This window comes from Pleurodeles waltl, chromosome 8, assembly GCF_031143425.1.
Source record: "Pleurodeles waltl isolate 20211129_DDA chromosome 8, aPleWal1.hap1.20221129, whole genome shotgun sequence".
Lineage (NCBI taxonomy): Eukaryota > Metazoa > Chordata > Amphibia > Caudata > Salamandridae > Pleurodeles > Pleurodeles waltl.
Window position 1 is genome coordinate 489,741,871 of NC_090447.1, and position 21,199 is coordinate 489,763,069.

The 21,199-nt window shown below is 41.7% G+C and overlaps 1 protein-coding gene across 3 annotated transcripts in view; it reads right to left on the reverse strand.

Annotated features, from left to right (window-relative positions):
- Positions 1 to 21,199, reverse strand: part of FHL2 (four and a half LIM domains 2) — a 443,001-nt gene that overhangs the window by 228,005 nt on the left and 193,797 nt on the right. For all 3 annotated transcript variants that reach the window (XM_069204451.1, XM_069204450.1, XM_069204449.1), the window contains one exon: positions 1,884 to 2,058. In XM_069204451.1, coding sequence (XP_069060552.1) covers positions 1,884 to 2,058 — 175 coding nt within the window. The remainder of the gene's footprint in view (positions 1 to 1,883; positions 2,059 to 21,199) is intronic.

The window sequence follows — 21,199 nt, forward strand, 5'->3', positions numbered from 1 at the left end:
GATGAATGCATCTTTCCACTACTGAAGTCAAACCTTGCACTACTTGTAGAACTATTTCCTCTCTACGTCTTTGTCTCTCTCCATCTTTCTGCTTCCCTGCTAATTTCTGCCTCGTTTTTGCTTATTAAAAAACATGAAGCCTCCTCTGTTGCTGCTCCCCTACTCACCCTTCTCACGTTCCTTACTCTGCTGTGCTGGCAGGCGACAGCTTAAAATGGTCATGGGGAGTTTATGCTGCTGCAGTGAGACTCAGGGTCTCATTTACAAGAATCTGATGCATCACCATTGATGCATCAGATTTTGTGCGCTTCCCGCACACCCCCTAACGACACCATGGATGCAATACCGAACTCCATGGCCCACTTTTGCACAGGTGCCTCAGAACTTCTGACACATCCATTGGTGCTAAATTCATGCTTTGCTGGAGTACCGTCATTAAACTGACGCAACTCCAGTAATGTGAAGAGCCTCCCATAGGAAAAAGCTCTGTGTAATTTGTATGGCCACTCTGAGCAAGTAGTAACATTTTGACGCAGTGGCAGAATGATGCAGTGAAGTGTAAATTTCACTGCGTTAGTTCTGTGTGGCTTTTCCCGTGGGAATGCCTACCCTGCATACATTATACCTGGTGCAAGTATAATGTGAGGCAGGGCTTTGCAAACTGACACATTGGGCCCAGTGCATCAGTTTGTAAATATGGAGCAGTGTATTGCAGTGTTAGCACCACCACTGCGTAAAATAAAATGACGCAGCGGTGGCACAAAGGGCTTGTAAATGATGCCCTGAATGTACAGTCAATCTTGATCTCAATTGTTGCTGCTGCTTCCTGTGGCATACATTTTCACACGATTGACGAGCTTTCTGGGTCATTACAAATACTTTCACATACTATTTTAAAAGTAGAAAATAGGTATACATTCCTTCAATTCCAAAAATAATATCCAAATTCATCAATGTGTTTATTCTGTTCTCATCATCTGGATTTATTTCAGTAGGTAGGGAAAAGTAAGAGCCTGGCAAATATTGGTGAAGCATACACTTTGCAAAGTTTCATAGGCATAAAATTCAAAAATACAGACTTCATCTCACTCATTTGTCCAAGGGGAGTGACTGAAGAACGCAGGTTTAAGAATTGTAAGCTAACTCAAATACCCTTTCCTACAGTTTTTGTCTTGGAATTTCAGCCCATGCTCCTGTGAACCCCAGCACTAGAAAATACCCTGGTTTAGAAACATGTTTCTCTCATAATGCAAAAGTGCCCATTCTACCTGACGCGATTTACAATGTTGTTGATAATAATTTTGGCTGCAATGACTTACGGTCAGCTAGATGACCAATTTTGAAAAACAAAATTTTTAATTATTGGGTTCAAAATTGGTTGCATAATTATTACAAAGTAAACATAATCAAGCAGTAGAAACTGTTACCATGTCACTGAAAAGTGAAATAATTAACAAAATAAAATAGATCATTACATGAACTTCTTTGTGCAACTTATTTATTAGAGATTGGTGCTGCTAAGGATGAAGGGAGAGGGCATAACAAGACCGATAGTAAAGGTCTTGATCAATTTATAGACATTTGTGACTTTATCTAAATAGATTCCATTGGTGTATACTGTGACAATAGGAACACGCTTCTAAACTGGGACTCAATTATGTCAATTGCCTTTTTCAGACTTCAGGATCATATTGGGGCACCATAAGGTGAAGATGGAATAACCTTGTGTTCATGTAGGGGAGGACTGTTCTATGCCTCCAACATGCACAGTTCATATCAGATTGAAACAAACCCTTTATAAATCAAACCTTTTTTTTAAATAATAAATGCATCTAAATGCATAAACGCAAGTGTTTAAAAGGAATGCTTAAAGGATTCCTTACCTGGCATTATCGTTTTCTTGCACTCGTTGCATTTTGAAGAGTACTCATTGGAGTAACATTCAGTGCAGAGCAGGTGCTCCTCCTTTGCAGCAAAGGGCTTGTCCACCAGTGAGCGTTTGCATTGGAAACAATGGAAGCAGCTTTCATGCCAGTGTCGGTCTTTATAGGAAAGATCCTGTAGGAAACCAAAGCATGGTTGCGATTAAGAGTTAACATCTCATAGATCTAAAAGTCAGAACGAACATTATACGCAAACTGTTAAGTGCATTGAGTTCTGCTGATCAGCTAAATATGGAAAACACTTTGCATACCTTAAAAGAAACAGTTCGAACCAAGCACTAAATGAAATATTTGCCCCCTTTACAGGACTAGCGCCATTTATGCAACTAGCATAGATGTTGTTCACACCACTTGTTTACTTCCATTATGTACACACTTCTTACATTTAATTTGTATTTTTGCCACAAAGGCCTTGGCAATTACAAGGGCAACACAATTTTGAAATTTGGTTGGGCTCAGTTGACTTAAAATTCATCCGAAACTAGTTTTGCATTTCGAGACAACCATGTTTGTATCGATCAAAATACTTTACATTTTTGTGTTCTGAGTTCCCTGCTTGCCGAAAAGCAAGACAGTGTTTAGGCAGCCATGTTGAATATAACAGAGACAAGAATAAAATGAACTCAGTTGTGAAGGCTAAATCATAAACGGGGCACATTTGATAGTGCCCTTGAACTGGGGCAGGTAGTGTTTGTTGTGTTTTTTCTATCTTTGCACAGACATATTTACTATGTTTAGGCAGCAAACTCCCATTTATGCTGTTCCTTTGCCTTGCTGTAGCACCAAAGCACAATTCAGCAAGTGATGTTCTGTTTGATCCTAATTGGAAAAGTACACATTGTACTGTGCTAACCAGTCCAGATGGTATTATTTTTTGCTTTTTTAAAGAATAATATATGTTAACAAATGCAGTAGTCGTCCAATACGTGCACCAGTGAGAAAGAGCTAGTGCACCCTGTCCCATAGATTGGCCAGGGCAAGAGGAGGCATTGGCTAGCAGTGCAATGATAGTCCTTACTTTTCACCACGGGTGTGCAACATTATGTCATACTAGCTAAGAGTTTACATTTTGATTTTAACTTTGTACTTTGAAAATGCATTTAAATATTTGGTGATGTGAGTGAAATCCAGGAGTCCAACTAGTTTCATACTTGTTCGCCTTAATATTGGAGAACGCAAATAGTTTGTATATTTAAATACAAAGAACATGAAGTGCACTTTTCCCATAAAATATGTCATCATAATCTAGGCAGCTTATGATTCCTACCTAAAATACAGATTCGCTTCTCACTTAAAGGTAGAATTCTCAATCTGCATTTTGTGTACAGTGCGCTTCTCTGAGATTATTTAATAGGGGTCCCTGCCCAATGAGGTTTTAACAGCCAGAGATTCAGCTATAATACTGGAGACAAATCATTCTTCCTTTCCATAAAATAAAATACTGCCATAACCGATACAAATATAGGCTCAAGTAATGCTGTCAAAAGGTAAGACATGTTCATTCTCTACTTGATTGATGGCCATCTATTCCACGATGAGGCAAATTACATAAGGTACTTCCTCGGTATTTGGTGAATGCTGCTAATAATATGGAGCTGAATGTGCCATTGTCATGAGGGCTGCATGAATATCCCAGAGCACTTCTCAATAAACCAGGAGATTATTGGTGTTCTAACAAGCCAAAGTTACTTTGAGACTTACACAAAGCATTATACCTCCTGAAAACCTGGTGAACTTCAAAAAGAACTGGATCCTCCTCAAGTTCTGCTCATATATTCCTGAAATTGAGTGGAATTCAAAAAGCGTTTTGATTTACTTCTTGGCTGACTGCTTTATCCCTGTGCTATTTTAATCTGCCCTCCACCAACATTCACCCACATTCGGCTTTGAATAACCGCCTTCAGACAAGCACTGTTCAATACCACACCATCAAACGAGTATGCAGTAAATAATATTTTCGAAGACACATTCCGTCCGCTTCTTGCATTTACCAAACCATGGACCACTCATCTTACACTGCTACTTTGTCTTCAACCTACAAAATCTTTTACCAGTGGACTTTAATATTCTTTTGTATAACAGAACTGTCGGTCCTAAAAGGAGTGTTCCAGTGAATAATTCCGCTGACATTCAGTGAAAATTGTCACCACTCCAATGGACATTTACTTGGAATATCCACATGTACCTTCTCTTCGTTTTTCTGTTCTACAGTTCACCACCAGCCAGAAAAGCTGTCAGATTTCCAAAGATCTACCTTGACTCGTTATAGTTAATGCCGTCTCTCACAACCCAGGCCCTCATTTTAGGTGACCAAAAAATCTGAAATGATGATCCAGTGAAGATCTACGCTCGATAAGTGATTACGACATGGAAAAAGCATTGTTTCATTCAATTGGTCTCCTCAACTGCCCACCGTGCCAGTCATTGCCTCAACGTTATTTTCCAGACAATAGACCACACAATTTTGCATTTATTATTAGTATCTTTGACTATTCCTGTCAATTATTCCCTCAGCAACTTATTCATGCTTGGTGAGTTCATTACTATGAGACCTCATAAGAACACATTCACGTTCTCCTTTCACATTCTGCTTTTGCATTCTCCAGAAACATCTAAAGCACCAATCCGATCTCCGTTAGCTAGGGCTTCCTGTTCTTTGCTTCTGTTGGTAATCACACTCCTGCTGATATCCTACAGCCGCTTGCAAACAGTGAACAGCTGCATTTTACAAATTAGCTTCCTAGGTTAAATCAGCAAAGGCTCTAAATGTGCGTGTTCTGTGGTCTGTTCAGTTATTTGGTGATTTAAATGGCAGGGATGCAGATTCAAACAGAAGTACAAAACATTTAGAGTGGAAGAGGATCTCAGATGTCTGCAAAAGAACTACATAACAACTTTTCCCAAGCAAAAAAGAAATACTGGAACTAGAAAGTTGAGCAACTTATCACCCAATTAAAAAACTTTGAAATCTTACACTAATCCTGACCGCCTCTTGCCTGAACATACTTCATCATTAAAATTCAGCTGGACCAATTATTTATTCTGAAAATTGTCTATGACTGACTGAGTTCTATAAATCTGTCTCTTCCAGACATAAGCTTTAGAAGCACTCAAGAAAGGGCATGTGAAACGGGTGGGCCATCTGAACCATTTAATTTGAGGCCACTGTAGGCCATTGAGGCTGAAGCTATGTTTAACAGGCGTCTATGAACTTGATGTACTGCTGTGCACATGGCAGCCACTATCACACGACTAATAATTTGTGCTGATCTCACTCTTGCATGAAACACTTGCAGGAGTAAATGAATGATAGCTATCTTCACTCAACCTTCTTCATCTACCCGCTGCATTTGACACAACAGACTTATACCTGCTTGTGAGTCTGCTGCAACTAATGAACAATGTATCAGGTCATGAACCCATATAGTGGCACTCTTCCTTGTTAGAACAGACAGATGCATTAAGTTAGGAACATTTCAGTCATTAGCAGCTCAGTTACCTGGGAGTGCATAAAAGGCAGCGTCAAAATGCAACGGGTGTTGCTGTGGCATTCCCACAGCAACTTCCATTGCACGACCCTTCCACACACAGTGCTGTGTGAGAAGGGGCCGCATTTACAAGGTGGGGTTAAGCTGCAAAAAGTGGCTTAACGCCAAACCGTAAATACGGTGCTGTGCTTAGCGCCACAGGAGCGTCACTAAACGTTTTTTATTCAATGCCATTGTTAAACAATCTTCCTGATCTTAAGGGGAGATCTTATAGTGATGACATGCAGATGTATCTGTTTGTCACTGGGCTCCACATTCATAAAGTAATGATATGCAGACGTATCTGCTTGTCATTGACCCTTAGGGTGATGTTCTCTTCTGGAGACAGAGTCAGAAAGAGGTGGGTGTTTGGATAAACGTCAGTGGAGTCAAGCTGAATGAATGCAAAAGGTTGTCTTGTTACTAGGTTCTAGTTTTCTACAGCAGTCTTTCATTGCTATTCCACAATAGCCTACGTTAAGTGGTGTGCCCACCATGTTCACTGACCAAGCACACACTTGGAGTGATTTTAGATACTGAAATTAGTTTGGGCATTAATATTGGATCAGGAATGTGAGCAGCATCTTATTGTCTAAGGCAGCTGAAACAATATCCTCCATTCATTAATTAGACTTACTATAAAAGAATTGTAGGACCTCTGTTCAATGCTAAACTAGTTTGCTGTATTACACTATTTAGGTATTTGGAAAATTTCAGCTTGAACAACTTAAGTCTGTATAGAATGCATTAGCACAGCAGATCTTAAACCTTAGAACATTCAACAGTGTTTCCATCAACCACTGGAGATTGTATTGGCTATTACTGGGCAAAGAATTCACCTTTAACATTCTCGGTCTGATCTACAATTTTGATGTAGGCACTGCTGCAGTATATCTTTGCAATGCTGCTATATATCTTTGGGGAAAAACTGACCCCATATATTTTAGTCTGCAATTTGAGGTCACATAAAAATGGCTTCCAGGTGGTTCCTCAGTCTCGAAATAAGTAACTGTGGCAGTACTAGCACCAAAACAGTAGCATTCTTTTTCACACTACTAGGTGATAGAGCAAACTACTTATAGTTAGTTGTAAGCAATGTGTGAAACCCTTTTGATCCAACCCTAGTCCTAGGGTCAAGCTGCTAAACTTTTCTGGTTCTGCCACCTTTTCAGCACAATGTTGCTATTATCACAGAATCTGTTTTCACTACTCTCCAACTAAATCACATTTATAGACAATTAAGTTTATAGTGAGTGCCTGTCATGATATTTGATCTGCTCTTTACCTATACGCGCTGGTCTTGTGCAGAGGTGCGTTTCTATAAAGTGACTGAATGTACACACCTTCACAAGCAGGATAGGCTGGTGGTATGCACAGATTGTAGGCACTACTTGGAAAGAGGCGTCACGTCTTCAAAAGATACCATGAATTATGTCAAGAAAGACTACATGTCCCATGGCGCCCGAGGAGTATCAGGAGATTTGTAAATGGTGAGAATCATCTTGAACGTTTAGGGTATAAGTTCTACAAGGTCCAAAACATTTTTGCTAGGCAATCAAAATCCACAGTTGAACAGCTGGGATGTTGCTGTCAGTATTTTGAAGCTTTACGCTGATATTATGTTTGGACGTCAACAAACCCCTGTACAGGGCACAGAGAAGTATCCTAGGATAATAATTGTATTCAAGGGCCTAAGGACTGATTTAGGGTTTGGTTGGTTGCCTGACTTTTGTCTGGCTTGAGGAGGGCATTCCATCCGCCACCCAGAAAGACTACTGTCTGTGAACGTTATAGATCACCACCAGCTCAGAAGTTATTTCTGTACCTTTAGAGGAACCACCATGATGGAGGTTTCTTTGAAGGTATAAATGTTTATTGGACGATGGCTGTTGGTTTTGACAGCTCTCCACCTTTTTGTTTGCAAAAATCTACCCCTAAAGTGAGAGTTTGTTTTTTGAAAAAACAAAAACGAATGACTGCCATCCCCATGGATTGTTTTTCCTTGGGTGTGAGGGCCATTATTTAAATTTTTCTGCTTGTCACTATCAGGTTTTTCTAGGACATCGCACCATCAGTCCTAAATAGGATGGGTGGTGAGATGCCCTTATTTTAATGACCAGCACTCTGTTAGGCCGTGGGAGAAAGCTCTCAGTCAATGGAACCGTCAGGGGCTCCACCAATAAAAATATGGCGGTTCTCCTGACTCTAAATAGGATGAGCGGACCAAGGGTTTGGCAGCCTGGTACTCTGTCACATTTGTGACAGTGTACCCTCTCTGCCAAACACTAATATGGGCCACTAGACTTGTGATTGAACACTATTGTCAGCAGTTATTTATTGAGGACTCTGAACTCTTATATTTGCAATGGTTTGTGCCTATGAGATGCGTGAAAAGGATCCTCACCTAGCACAAACCTTGATAGCCTTTATTCTAAGGTACATGTGGCATTAAGATATTGACTAAGGTGGTAAGTGATTGCTTGCTGTTAGGTGAACTCACTAATAATAATGTGCATTTATTATGCTGCAGTTTATGAACCTGTACCACATAACTTAGTTGTACAGCATTGACCATAGTTGTCTGGAGTATGAAAAACATAATAGCTCAGAATACTCGGCATATGTTACATAAATTCTAATTTTGTTTCCGCTCTAAAAGATGCAGTGTTTCACTACCCCATTCAGAGTTGAAAATACAGAGATTGTTAAATAGTATATCATATGAAATGTTAGAAATAAGGTGCTGGAGATTCAGAGTGATAAAATCATTAAAGGCTTCCTCTTGTCTTTAGATTTCAAATCTCCTGCAATTGAGACTGTGCCCAGCTGTATCACCAGGCAGAGAGGCCATATCCAGAGTTGCGGTCTCTCTCCCTTATCCCATTTGCTGTTGTTCAAGTCTACTTCTAATCAACATATTGTAAGTATATTGTTGGCAGTGGATTTAGAGAGTTGTGAAAGTACACATCATTCTAGCTGGATTCAGATTGCAGGATAAGTGCATTGTGACAGTGTGAAAATAAAAATAAAATAAAAAACAAATGACTTTAGACTTCTGAAACACCGAGGTAACACAGTGGAATCTTATTACAGTCAGTCTCATTGATTACAGGGGTTGTAATAATACACTTCTTTGAATAGAAAAAGCGTATGTCTAAACTTATAATAATGACATAGACAAGTCCAACAAAGAGCCCTTCAAAGTTTACAAATAATTGACAGCCTTTCCATGTTCTCTTCGCTCTCTGACTCCGAATCAGCTAATTACGAATACCTCATGACCTACTTTCATGACAAAGTATTCTCTATTAGAACATAGTTGCCTCTTCCTATCTCTGCTTGAGCTCCAATCTGCAAATACATTCACTGAATTCTCTTTGTTTGAATGTTTGCAAGATGCAGCATCATTAAGCTACTAATGCCGACAGCACCATCTGATGGAATCTGCAATGCATCATCATGAAACTCTGTGAACTAAACCTCAGTCCACTCATCACAAGATGTGTTAAAGTTCGTTTTCAGGAAGAAGGCCCACAGTCACTAAAACACTTTACGATATAAAAGACACTCAATGCTGACATAGGGTCACTGGCCAAATGCTGTCTCATGTCTGGTCTTCTGTGTCTACCTAAAATACAGGAGTTAATAGTTAACATGTAACTTTTAGCTCACCCAAAACACTACAACCTCCTTAGTGAATTCAATGACATTTTAAAATATGCCAGGAAAATAAGTACTCCATTCTCAACATCAATGAAAATCTTCTCATCTCCCTGGACCATTACTCTGTGCTCTGCTTCGCCCCTATCGCTCAGGGGAATTCAGCACGTTTGGACACATAGTTCTCCTGGATTGGATTCTAAACAACAGCGACGGCCAACACAAATCTTAAGGAGTAGGGGGGGGGAGGACAGAAACCGAAAGGAGGATTAAAATAAAAAAAATTTAAAAAAAACTTACCTTTATCAGGATGCTGCTGTCTCCTGCCGCCTCCCTCATCGCTCCTCCTCCCTCAATTTGGGGTCCCAACATTCACTGGGACACCATCACAAGCTCCCCAGCAATCCTGAACAGCTTGGACTGTTGCTCAGACACAACCCTCGAGTCTGTGCAGTTTCTCCAGCCTGGCTGTGCAATGCAGCTGTGTTGGAGAAACCTAAGTAGGCATGTGTGTTTGGCTGGTCTGAGATGGCAGGCCAAACACACTTGCGCACTTAAGTGCACTCTCTCCTACTTCCCCCTACCACTTCCCGAGGCCCAGCCCGCCTCTCCCATCACATGTTGGCTGAGCCAGCAGCAGAAAAATAAAATGATAGTGAACTATAATTTTATTTTTCTGCTGCTGGCTCAGCCAGGGTGACTATAGTCCTTCACCACTATGAAGGAGCCACCACTTCTAAACAGCTATGACATTAAGGGTATAACCTTTACATATTTTTGCTTGCTGTAAACCAATCGTTCTCATCAGGTAAAACTGGCATTCTGTGTTGCCGAATTAACATCACTTGCAGAGTCCAATAAGCTTCAGCTCTCTCGCCCGCCCTTTTCAACATCAACATGGTACTGTTTGCAACCATTTTTGAAAGCTACAACTTATGCTTGCATATGAGTGACAACATCCACATTCATATCTTTGTTTGCGGTGGTCCTGGGACTTGCCTTAATGGCAAGGGATACTTGGTGAGCATACAAATATTCAGAAGCTGAACTGCCTCAATATCAAATCATTAGAGACAGAAATAATGTTCATCTCCTACAGTGGGCCCTCACCACCCCTCTTAAAATATCTACAGCAGGGGGATTATTCCTGATGCTAATATGTAATTAATCCTTCAAGTGAATAATATCTAGAAAAGCTTTCTACTACTTATGTGTCATTTGACCATTTCCACCACCGTTGTTCCTACCTCAAAAGATTGTACCCATCAATGCATTCATGAGCTCCAGAAATGACTACTTCAATAGAATGTGAGTAGATCTTCCTAACAAAACAATTTCCGGACTCCAGAGATTCCAGAACTACACCACTCTCCTCATTCTCACACTGCCCATATCATCACTGCTCAGCAGTAGTTTCATTGGCTCCCCTTCAAACAAAGGACTGAGTTCATGACCTAGGTCTACATGGCCCAAACACTAACTACCTCACCAATGTTTCCCTACTTTATTGCTCGACGAGCTGCTTAAGGTCAGGCTCCCTAAACTGCTACACTATTCTCCCAGAAAAATACAAACACATTGATGGGGAATAATTCTATGCTGAAGTCGGCTCCCTCTAAAACATGCTTCTGGCTGCCCTCCACACAAAAGACGACCTTCCCAAATCCCTAAGCTGCCCTCTTCTTCACACCATGACTACTGTTCCTTCTTAGTTATGGGACATCAGATTTTCCTTTGTCTAGAATATTGCTTTCCCACTTTCAATGCTTTGAAACAACTTTCAGCTGCCCCAAGGCTCATTCAAATAAATAAGTAAACATTTAAGTAATTGCGCAATTCATTGTGTCCGGGAGCTCCTCCTGTTTCATGAGCTGCTCTGGTCTCAGAACTCTTGCTCCGGTGGGGGTTACTTATAACCCTCAGGTTACTAATCATATTAGCTGTCCAATCTGAATATGAACTAATCATGTTAAAGAAAGTGAGATGATGCAAATATCCAGATTGCCCCAGTGTGTAAAGCCATCATTCACATTGCATTATCTACATTGCTCCCATTAGGTAGAGTATAGTTGCCATACCAGTTATCCTTACCCCACTGCACCACCTTCAACAACAGCAGCATGTATTAGTGTACTCAAATCAATTTGTGGCTGCTATGATCCATTTTCTGCATGTATTTATAAAACAGTCTCTCCATTTCTGGCATTTTAAAGCCTCCTATTAATGATAAAATAATAGATTTTTATACAGCACTTACTACATTTGTGCTGCTTTGTAGTGTTCTGCACCACGGGTATAACTGTTAGATTACAAACAGATTTATTTAGTTTAGGACGAGACTCTAATAGTCTCCCGAGCACTGGACACAAGGAGGCTTTCAAGTATAAGCATAAAACGAAATACAAATAATAAGACATTGGGTAACAAAAAGGATAAAAGCCCGCTGTATGCTGGAAAACATCAAATCTGATTTAAGTCCAGCGACAGAAAAGCAGAGTCAAGGGTGACAGAGCCATGGAAGCTGTCTGGTGGGCGAGGGATATAAGATACACTGTGCAGCCTAAGCCCAAGCTGTTCCGACGCTGGTAATAATTTAGTAGTATAACATTTGAGAGGTGCCCTAGAAACAAGGTAAGGCGGCTAGAAATCTTCCAGGAGAGGAGTGCACGCTCAAGTATGACACGGAATTAAGAGCTCAGACACATCTTGAAGACACAGGAATAAAGGCAGAATTGGAGATATTAGCAACACAACCAAATTACATTGTGTTATTCTGGTAACCCCCCTCCTTGGAAACAGGACCCATTTTGGGGCATTCTAGGCAATCTGGTACCCCTTTGTGGTGGTGCGCAAAGGTACCTGCCTGCAAAATAGATAATGAAGCCACGGTCCTAGGCATCAGTACTAAGAGACTCCCTAAAATAGGATGATACTTAGCAGTCATTGCCAAGTGAATAAAGAACAGAGACGTTGTGTCTCTGGTGCTCTCCTGCAAAGTTCTTAAAAGCTGGCTAGGCTGTAGAACAATATGTTCATTAGGGTGTGCAACGTTGCAAAGTTTTTTGCGGAAACGTTTGTGAAGTTATTCACTTAAGGGCATCCACCTGAAAATTGTGATTTTTGTGGCAATTTATGTCCCAAAATGTACTTATCTCACGTTACAAATTGTTCTGCAGAAGATGTATGTCCCAAAAAACATAGGGCTAGATTTACAAGATTTACAAGGCTCTAGCGCCTCCTTGCGCCACACCAGCCTAATTCTTTTTTTTGCTAATGAGGCTCAAGGAGGCAATTTTTGCCGCGTCATATTTACAAAGTGGCACAATGCATGCATTGCACCACTTTGTGACACTTGTGCCACATTATGCCTGCGTCAGGCATAGTGTATGCAAGGGGGCGTTCCAGCGTTGGGAGGCCCGCAAAAATGGTGCAGTGAAATCTGCAAGATTTCACTGCACCATTTTGTTGTCCCTTTTAACGCCTGCTCAAAGCAGGCGTTAAAGTGACACACCTATTTCAATCAATGGGCCTCCTTGCACTTTGCTATATCATCATCAACATTTTTGACGCTAGTGCAGTAAAGTTTCACAATAGCGTCGAAAATGTTGACGCTATTTGCCTAACGTGTGCCATGGTGCGCCATGGTGTGCCGTATTGTAAATATGGCGCACCCATGGTGTGGTTAGGTGAGGCAGGGGTGACGCAAGAAAACTGGCGCATCCGCACTGATACGCCAGTTTCTTGTAAATATGTCTCATAATATTCCTCACTTCCACATTGTTTTAAAAGTCAGATGAACTTTCTTTGGCAGTGGTGCACTCAAAGCTACAGGAAAAACATCTCCTTTTTTCTCCTCTACAATGCCATTGTGCATAGATGAAGAAAACGCAAATGTGTGAAGAAAAAATTCTGCATCCATATTCTTGAATGAAAATATGATGCAAATGAGCAAGTAGTGTGAAAAACACACTGGCCCAGATTTGTTGAATATTTGAGCTGCCAGTCATGTAGCACATAGACATGCAAAGTGGTGCAAATAGCAGTGATAATTAGATTAATATAGAAGAATGATTTGCAGCTTGGAAAATGTGCCCACTTGAGTGGCCGTCGTAAAATACATAATGCCTTTAGGAAACTTGTATTAATGATTATTCACAGGGTATGTGTTGAGAAATCATAATCATATGTTATATTAATGATTTCATGTTATGTATTTCCTTATTAATCGTAGGCCTTAAGTTAGTGAGGGTTTGGGCCTAGTGTACACAGCCGCATGTTAAACTGCAATGTCTGCATAAAATCGTGGGAATGTGTGTCCAGAAAACCAATACAATTATTGTTCACACTGAGCTGACCAAGCTTTTAGCAGATTTCTTTAACTTTCTCATGAGGAACTTCTTAAAGAATCATGTTGTACTCAAAACAATACAAATGTAAACTTGATGTGTGAGGCAGGGATGTTCCCAGGAACTAGCAATGGATGTACTGACTGGAGTACGAATGGATACAAGAAAGTTACCTGACGAGTCGGACAATGGGAGCAGGAGAAGAGGAGCCAATCATCGACGTGTGAAAGACAGTTTAATTATATCTTTGATTTGTGGTTTAATTCTAATTGGATTGACTTTAAACGTACAATTTTCTTACCAATTACAATGTGGGAAGTTATTTAGGTGAGTTTAACTTAGCCCAACTACACAAAGGAGAGGAGCTCATTTTGTTCTGTTTTGGGAGCTGAGCAGTTCATGATGACTATGCTCTTAATTTTAACTCTGAAGCTTGATGGCTAAATAATTTGATGCTGCCTATAGAGATAGAATCCTAAATGGTTTGGAGAGTGTTGGACTTTTTCCCCTTTGCAGGGTCATCCCCAATCTTTTTGCCTCCTTCCTCCTAATTTTTCTGACCTGTTTTTGTTGGCTTTAGGACTCTGAACACTTTACCACTGCTATCCAGTGCTAAAGTGCAAGTGTTCCTATGTAAAATGTATGTGTAATTTTCTTTCCATGATTGGCATATTTGATTTACTGGTAAGTCCCTAGTACAGTGCACTAGAGGTGCCCAGGGCCTGTAAATCAAATGCTACTAGTGGGCCTGCAGCACTGGTTGTGCCACCCACATTAGTAGCTCTGTAAACATGGCTCAGACCTGCCACTGCCCCTTAGCCAGGCCCAAAACTTCCCTTTTTATACATTGAAGGCAGCCCTAAGGTAGGCCCTAGGTTGCCCCAGGGGCAGGGTGCAGTGTATGTACAAGGTGGGACATGTTTTGGGGGACGAGATTTGAGACTCGTTTCAACTTCATACTTCTCCCAACCCACAGAACCACACCGGGAATATCTTTTCTTGCTTTACTGTTGGACATTACACTCTGTGTGCTGTGGCCATTTTGTCCCAAGGTGGGACATGTACTTATGTGTTTTACATGTCCTGACAGTGAAATACTGCCAAATTCGGTTTTCACTGTGGCAAGGCCTATCTCTCTCATAGGTTAACATGGGAGTTGCCTTGAAATCCGATTAAAGCGCAGATTCCCTTTGGGAGCAGATATACGTGGAGTTTAGGATGTCTGAACTCACAATTTAAAAATACATCTTTTAATAAAGTTGGTTTTTAGGTTGTGTGCTGGAAAATGTCACTTTTAGAAACTAGGCATTTTTTTGCTTAAACCATTCTGTGACTCTGTGTGTTTTGTGGATTCCCTGTCTCGGTCAGATTGACAGTTGGGTTGCTTGCACCACTCTCTAGACAGTGACACAAAGGAGGCTGGGTGTAGACCGCATATTCTGATGAGCCATCTTTGCTAGAAAGGAAGGGAGGAGTGGGCATTCACACCTAGCTGGGCTGTGCCTGCCCTCTCACAATGCAATCTCCAACCTCTTGGTGTGTGGCTAGGGCCTGGCCAGGACAAGAAAGGACTTCACAAACACGTGAGACTTTACTTTGAAGTAGGCCTACTTCAAAGGCAGAAAGGGGTATAGGAAGGGAAACTCTAACCCCAGACTTTACATTACTTCAAGGATTCAAGAGGAACCTCTGCCTGGAGAAAAGCTGAGGAGAAGTGCTGCCCTGCCTCTGACTGTGCTTTGTTGAGCTATTCTGCAATTGCTGCTTCTGCCTGTGCAAGGAGACAGAGACTGGACTTTGTTGCATTCATGCTTGAGAAGTGGCTCCAATGGCTTGGAGTAGAGCTTGCCTCCTGTTTTGAAGCCTCAGGGACAGCAAAGGTTTCACCAACCAGAACTGAGTCTACTTGTTGTGGACTCTAGCTTGTTTGACGGTGCCATTCCAGTTCCTAGACCCCTGGAAGTGAATTCCTGGAGAAAAACCAGTCTACTGATGCCAGACGATGCTGTGCAACTTCGTGAAGGATGCTGCTGCCCAGAATCGTGGTGCCTCTTGTCTCAAGGCCATGGACCTCGCTGAGTGCAAATCCAATGACCCTGTCAGATGACACCGCTACCCCAGAACCGCGATGCCACCTGCCCTGAGGCAGTGGACCTCATAGAACTCCAACAGCCATGTAGCCCTCACGTTGCTGCAACCACTGATCCTTCCCGACTTCGCTGACACCAGAGTGTCATAAGTTCAACGTCCATGATGACCCAATGCCACCGCAGCCCCTGCGGCCCTGTGATGTCATAGCGACCCCGTGAGGTCACCCCAAAGCATTGTAACTCCGCCAGACTTTGCATCTGCTGGAACCAAGATACCGACTTTGCATCCAACGTCGCCTCACCCCCACTGCCCTGTAGAGAGGATCCGATGCAGCTGCGCTACGCTGCAGTCTTCCTGCCCCATTGCACCGGAACCGACACCGCATTGGATCCAGCAAAGCCGCTCTCCCCGACTCCGTGCACCGGCCTGTTTTCTACTTGTTCTGAAGGTACTGTACCTTGGGGTCGACCGACTCCTTGAACGGTGCCATTGGTGTCGCATGGTAGGAAACAACTTTGTTACGACACTGTGTTTTACGAACTTGCAGTGTTTTCACCTCAGATCACTGTTTTCTTGCTTTTAAGTGCTAAATTTGTATTTTTAACTGTATATTGTGGATTTTTATCATATTTGGTCTTGTTTATTGAGATAAAATATTTAATGTTGTGTCATTTTGTAGAGGTTCAGTGAATTACTGTGTGTGTTGGTACAAATACTTAACACACTATCTCTAAGTTAAGCCTGCCTGCTCGTGCCAAGTACCAAGGGGGTGAGCGGGGGTTAACTGAGTGTGATTCTCCTTTACTCTGACTAGAGTGAGGGTCCTTGCTTGGACGAGGGTAACCTGACTGCCAAGCAAAGACCCCATTTCTAACAGGGAGCTTAGAGACCCCTGTGTCTGAGCCATTCCCTTCCATTGTCCTTTCACTGAAGAAGACCAGACGAATGTCTAACTGATGAAGAGAGTCGCAGCTTGCTTATCCATTTTTGAGGAGAGGTATAACAAAATGCTATTGTCCCTGTTATAAGTTTGTTATTTGCTTCCAGGTACCAACCGCTATTTTGATAGAGCCATAGTTAGATGTTTTCCAAATTCCTTTTGACTAAAATAGCTTTGCATGAAGCCCAAACATGGTATTATAATCTAAATGTAGAGAGAGAGACATTGAAAATGCTAACAGTTTATCACTTAAAAGACTGAAATTTTTCATTTGCTGAAATCTAGATGCATGTCATTTCTAATGTTCAGCTATTCTTGTTATTGATTTGTACTGTGATTCTGGAATGTTTGATAGCCAATGCCCTAGCTAAATTGAGATTCTTTAGAAGATTTGGTCAGCTGGTGTTGTTTGTGTATGTTTATCATATGGTTTTGAGACTAATTTACGTGATATTAGCATTGTTAATATAGGGAAATAAACATATTAACTTTCATTAAAAGTATGGTTATTCATGACCAAATAGGTCATGGTGCATGGTAATTAATGAGTCTAAGGAACTTTGTCGTTGTTTACCGATTGTGATGCTGTATTTGCATAGTAGAAGGAGTTATGGTGGAATCATTCCAAGCGTAGTCAAAAGGTTAATCGACCTATAATGCATCCCCTTATCTAGTAACGTATAAAGCCCAAATAAGGACAGACGCGCTACCAGAAATGGTAGCAGAGTAGGATGGTTAGTCTCCTTGAGAGGCCATCATAAAATCATAAGGTGCCCCCTTTATCTCTAGAAATGGTAGTGGGGTTTGATGGTTAGTCACCTTGAGAGGTCACATAGAGTCCTTTGCGTGGTTTGCCTCCTTAACAGCCCATCATAAGGTTTTCCCAGAAATGGCAGCAGAGTAGGCACAAGATCCTGTTTTCCTAGAAGTAAGTGAAAGAGTTGGATAGGTAGTTTCCTTAAGAGATCTATATAATGTGCGGACTTGGTAAGAAGATAATTGGGAAAGGTTGAGATTTCAGATTCAATGATACAGAATGGAGAGAAAATGTCTCCCTAAAATCATACGTTAGCCACTACTGGCTTGCCTTTCTTCAATAGCACGAGGTCGAGCATCATGCAGAACAGCAATTTTTACCATGGAGTACTGCCAATGATGTCATTGGCATATGACTCTTACTAAATCTGGTGCTGTACTATTTTTTGTCTTTCGCCCAATGCAGCTCTTTAATTTTTCACACAGCACTCCTTTGCATGAAGAATAGTTAATCTGGGCCTCTGATTGACTTTGACAATTTCTATTCATGTGAGACATAACACAATATAATAGTGAGTGTGAAGGAAAAGCTTTGTGCTAACAAAGGTGAAAGATAACTGGAAAACATTTTGAAGGGTGAGAATTGGGAACTATACATACATTCAGGGTGCAAAAAAAACTGTAGACACCCCTTAAGGTCATTGCTTGCATTTGAGTAATCTTCTAAATAAAGGAGAATATTCACAAAGCTAACTTACACTTGTACATAGTTTACATGTGTAATTTACTCCTTTACTTTTGAGCAACTTAACTACTTTTCACTATTCACAAAATTTGAGTGTAAAGCTACTCACAAATGTAGACTTTCATGTTTCCACCACCTCAGTTTAGAGGTTAGAGTCAGAATAATTGTAATGTATGGCCGTATAGCTAATACATGTAAGTTAAAATCATATTTTACATTTGGCGATACAGCTGCACTGAGGGAGGAGACTGTCATTGGGGCAAAGGCTCTACATCAGTGGTCTCCAAACTTTTTAATGCCGCGCCCCCCAGTTGCAAAAACAAAAATCATTGGGCCCCCCTCAGAATTTTTCACAATTATTTTATAAAGATGGCAATGCTTAAATACGTCTAGACTTATTTAAACATTGCAGTTCAGTACTGTTACCTTTTTAAAAATGCAATAACATGCTTCTGCTTAAAACAAAGGCCTGTTATCTGTATAATGCTGCTTTTGGCCAGAGTCTGGCGCCCCCCTAGGATCATTTGAGGCCCCCCTAGGGGGGCCCGCCCCCAAGTTTGAAGACCTCTGTTCTACATGGAGGTGAATAGGAGACCTCTGCACATGAGGCATAATCTCCACAAATGAGGCAAAGGCTCCGCATATGGGAGGGAGACACCCTACAGGTTCTACAAGAACTCCAAATGTGAGACAGTAACAAAATCAAAGCAGGGATGGTTTGCATACTTAATATATGTGTGTTAAGTTATGATTTTAGAATTCTTGCCTCTGGCCACAAGTATGTACATGAAATATTGCTGGTCCGTATTGGTCTTGATAAGTGTTAAATGCCTGAGGAAATGAAAAGTCCACATTTTTAAAATCGGAACATAGCAGGTTAGTTGTTGACATTATGTGAAGTAAGTTGAGTTGTCTCAGGATAGTATGTATGGACAGTTTGTTAAATCTCCACCATTCATCATTGAAAAGCAACTGTCCAACCACATTGATGCAGTACAGTAACCAAACTAGCAGCTCAAGAGGAAAATGAGTTGACCAGTCACTCCTTCACCTACCTATAGTAACCTCTGTTCTGTACCTCACCCTGACTACCTGAATATGGCCATAGATCGGGGTCAACATTTATAAGTAAGCCCCATTGCATGGCAATATGGTGCAACGCACAAAAGGCTACAAAAATCTTCCACACAACTTCTAGGGAGTGCACCAGCACCCACTCCCATATGGTCAAGACATCTCAATTCCAATATGAGGACCTCCAAAGTGCTTTTAAAAATACTGTGTATGTGTTTTTGTGTCCTATTGTACCTCTGCTGAGATACTGTGCTTGGACATCTGTAGGGTCTAAAGAGATGGGGGAGGAGAGCATACCAAGCATAACCTGCAAAAAAAATTAATTTTTGTTTTTAACAAAAGCTTGTCTGTTTTTACTGTCTATATCATGCCTAGCCTAAATGCAGTGTGTGGCAGGGTTATGTATATGTATTTTGGCGTAGTGATTGTTGATTATGTTTGAGATGCCACCCCCAGATACAAATAGAAACTCAGGCCCTGATTACGTGTTTCGTGGTCGTAGGACCTCCAGACTCGCAATGGCAGGTGGTCCGACAGCCACATTATGACCATGGTGAAAGCGACAAGGTCCGACCGCCGGCACGGCCACTTATTCACCGGTTGATGGCCTGGCTGTGCCGGTGGTCTTAATCAGCCAGGGGATTATGACTCCTATGTCCTCCAGCTTGTGCAATGGCAGTTCCACTGCAATACAAAGGGTGGCAGAGACGGGGTACCGGGGGCCCACATGGAGAGCTCCGTCACGCTTTTCACTGCCTGAGTTACAGGCAGTTAAAAGCTCAATGGGTGCTGTTGCACCCAACGGACTGCAACATTGCTGTTGACTCGATTATGAGCCAGAGTCAATGTTGTGGGTAGTTTCCAACCAGTGGGTGGAAAACCAGAGTGGCGTTCTTCTGTCCTAACAAGTTTGGGGGGGCACTGCCACCTGCCAAACTTAGAATGAGGCCCTCAGTGTTAGGTATTGTTACTTACCAATAAGCCACATACCACCGAAGTCCCCAGCAACCAAACAATGCTCAATAGGTTACTGTCACAAAATGAAGATGTTGTGTGTGCTGCCAGGAAAGGCAGGGTACACATCTGTGAAGCAGCCCGTTGTATTACAGACAGTCTGTATGTTGATGAAGTGTCAGCCATGTCTGCTGCAGAAAAGGTATTTTGTGTGGTGAGGTGCCTGAAGTGCCACATGGGTACAATTAATGACAACTAGAACACGAAGGAAGTAGGCAAAAGCATATAATTCTCTTTTCACAGTTTGCTTCCCACCAGTGACAGTGGCATGGGATAAACTGGTGTATGCTTCTGTTGATTCATCTCAGTACCTGATGCCGGCATTGAGATGGCTTACGTGTTAGTTGCTAACATTGTCAAAGCAGACCCTCTGGAAAGATCTAGTGGCCATGAAATGCAGTGCAGCCAATATTTTGATATGGAATAGGATGGCCTGGGAGTGGGCTGTAGGTGAATCCAGCTCCTAGTCAGAAACCATCTCCATGATCACGTCAGGTGAGAAGCGGTATCTGGCAATGACAGCTTAATCAGAAATACCAAATATGTTGCTAGTTTTCCTGAAAACTCTGTCTCCTACTCCTAAAATTCTTCCTCAAAGAAAGGAGCAAACCAACAAAGATGTTCACCAACATAATGATGGCAGGAAGAGGGGTTTGTTGTGTGGGTTCTATTCTTATTTGTACTGCAGTCACCATAATGCAGTGGGGAAAACTGCATGCTGGAGTGTGAGGCAGTGTGCTCCCACCTCTTTCCTGTTTATAAAGGCTTCCTTGAGCCAGCAAGCTGACATGTTCTGATTGATGCACCTGTGTGCCGGTGAGTGCTACTGAGACCTGAGAGGGCTTTGGCAGCATTTCCAGCACCTCCAGATACCCCTGCTGCTCTCTACTGATGAAGGGCTAAACTGAGTAACATGTGTCTAGAGATATACTGCACTAGCGGGACCCACTAATGTGCAAAACTACAGACTACAAATGAAGTAAGCATGAATTTGTACTGCATTTACCATAATGCAGTGGGGCAAACTGCATGCTGGAGTGTGAGGCAGTGTGCTCCCACATGTCTACTGTTTAAAAAGGCTTTCTTGAGCCAAAGAGCTGACG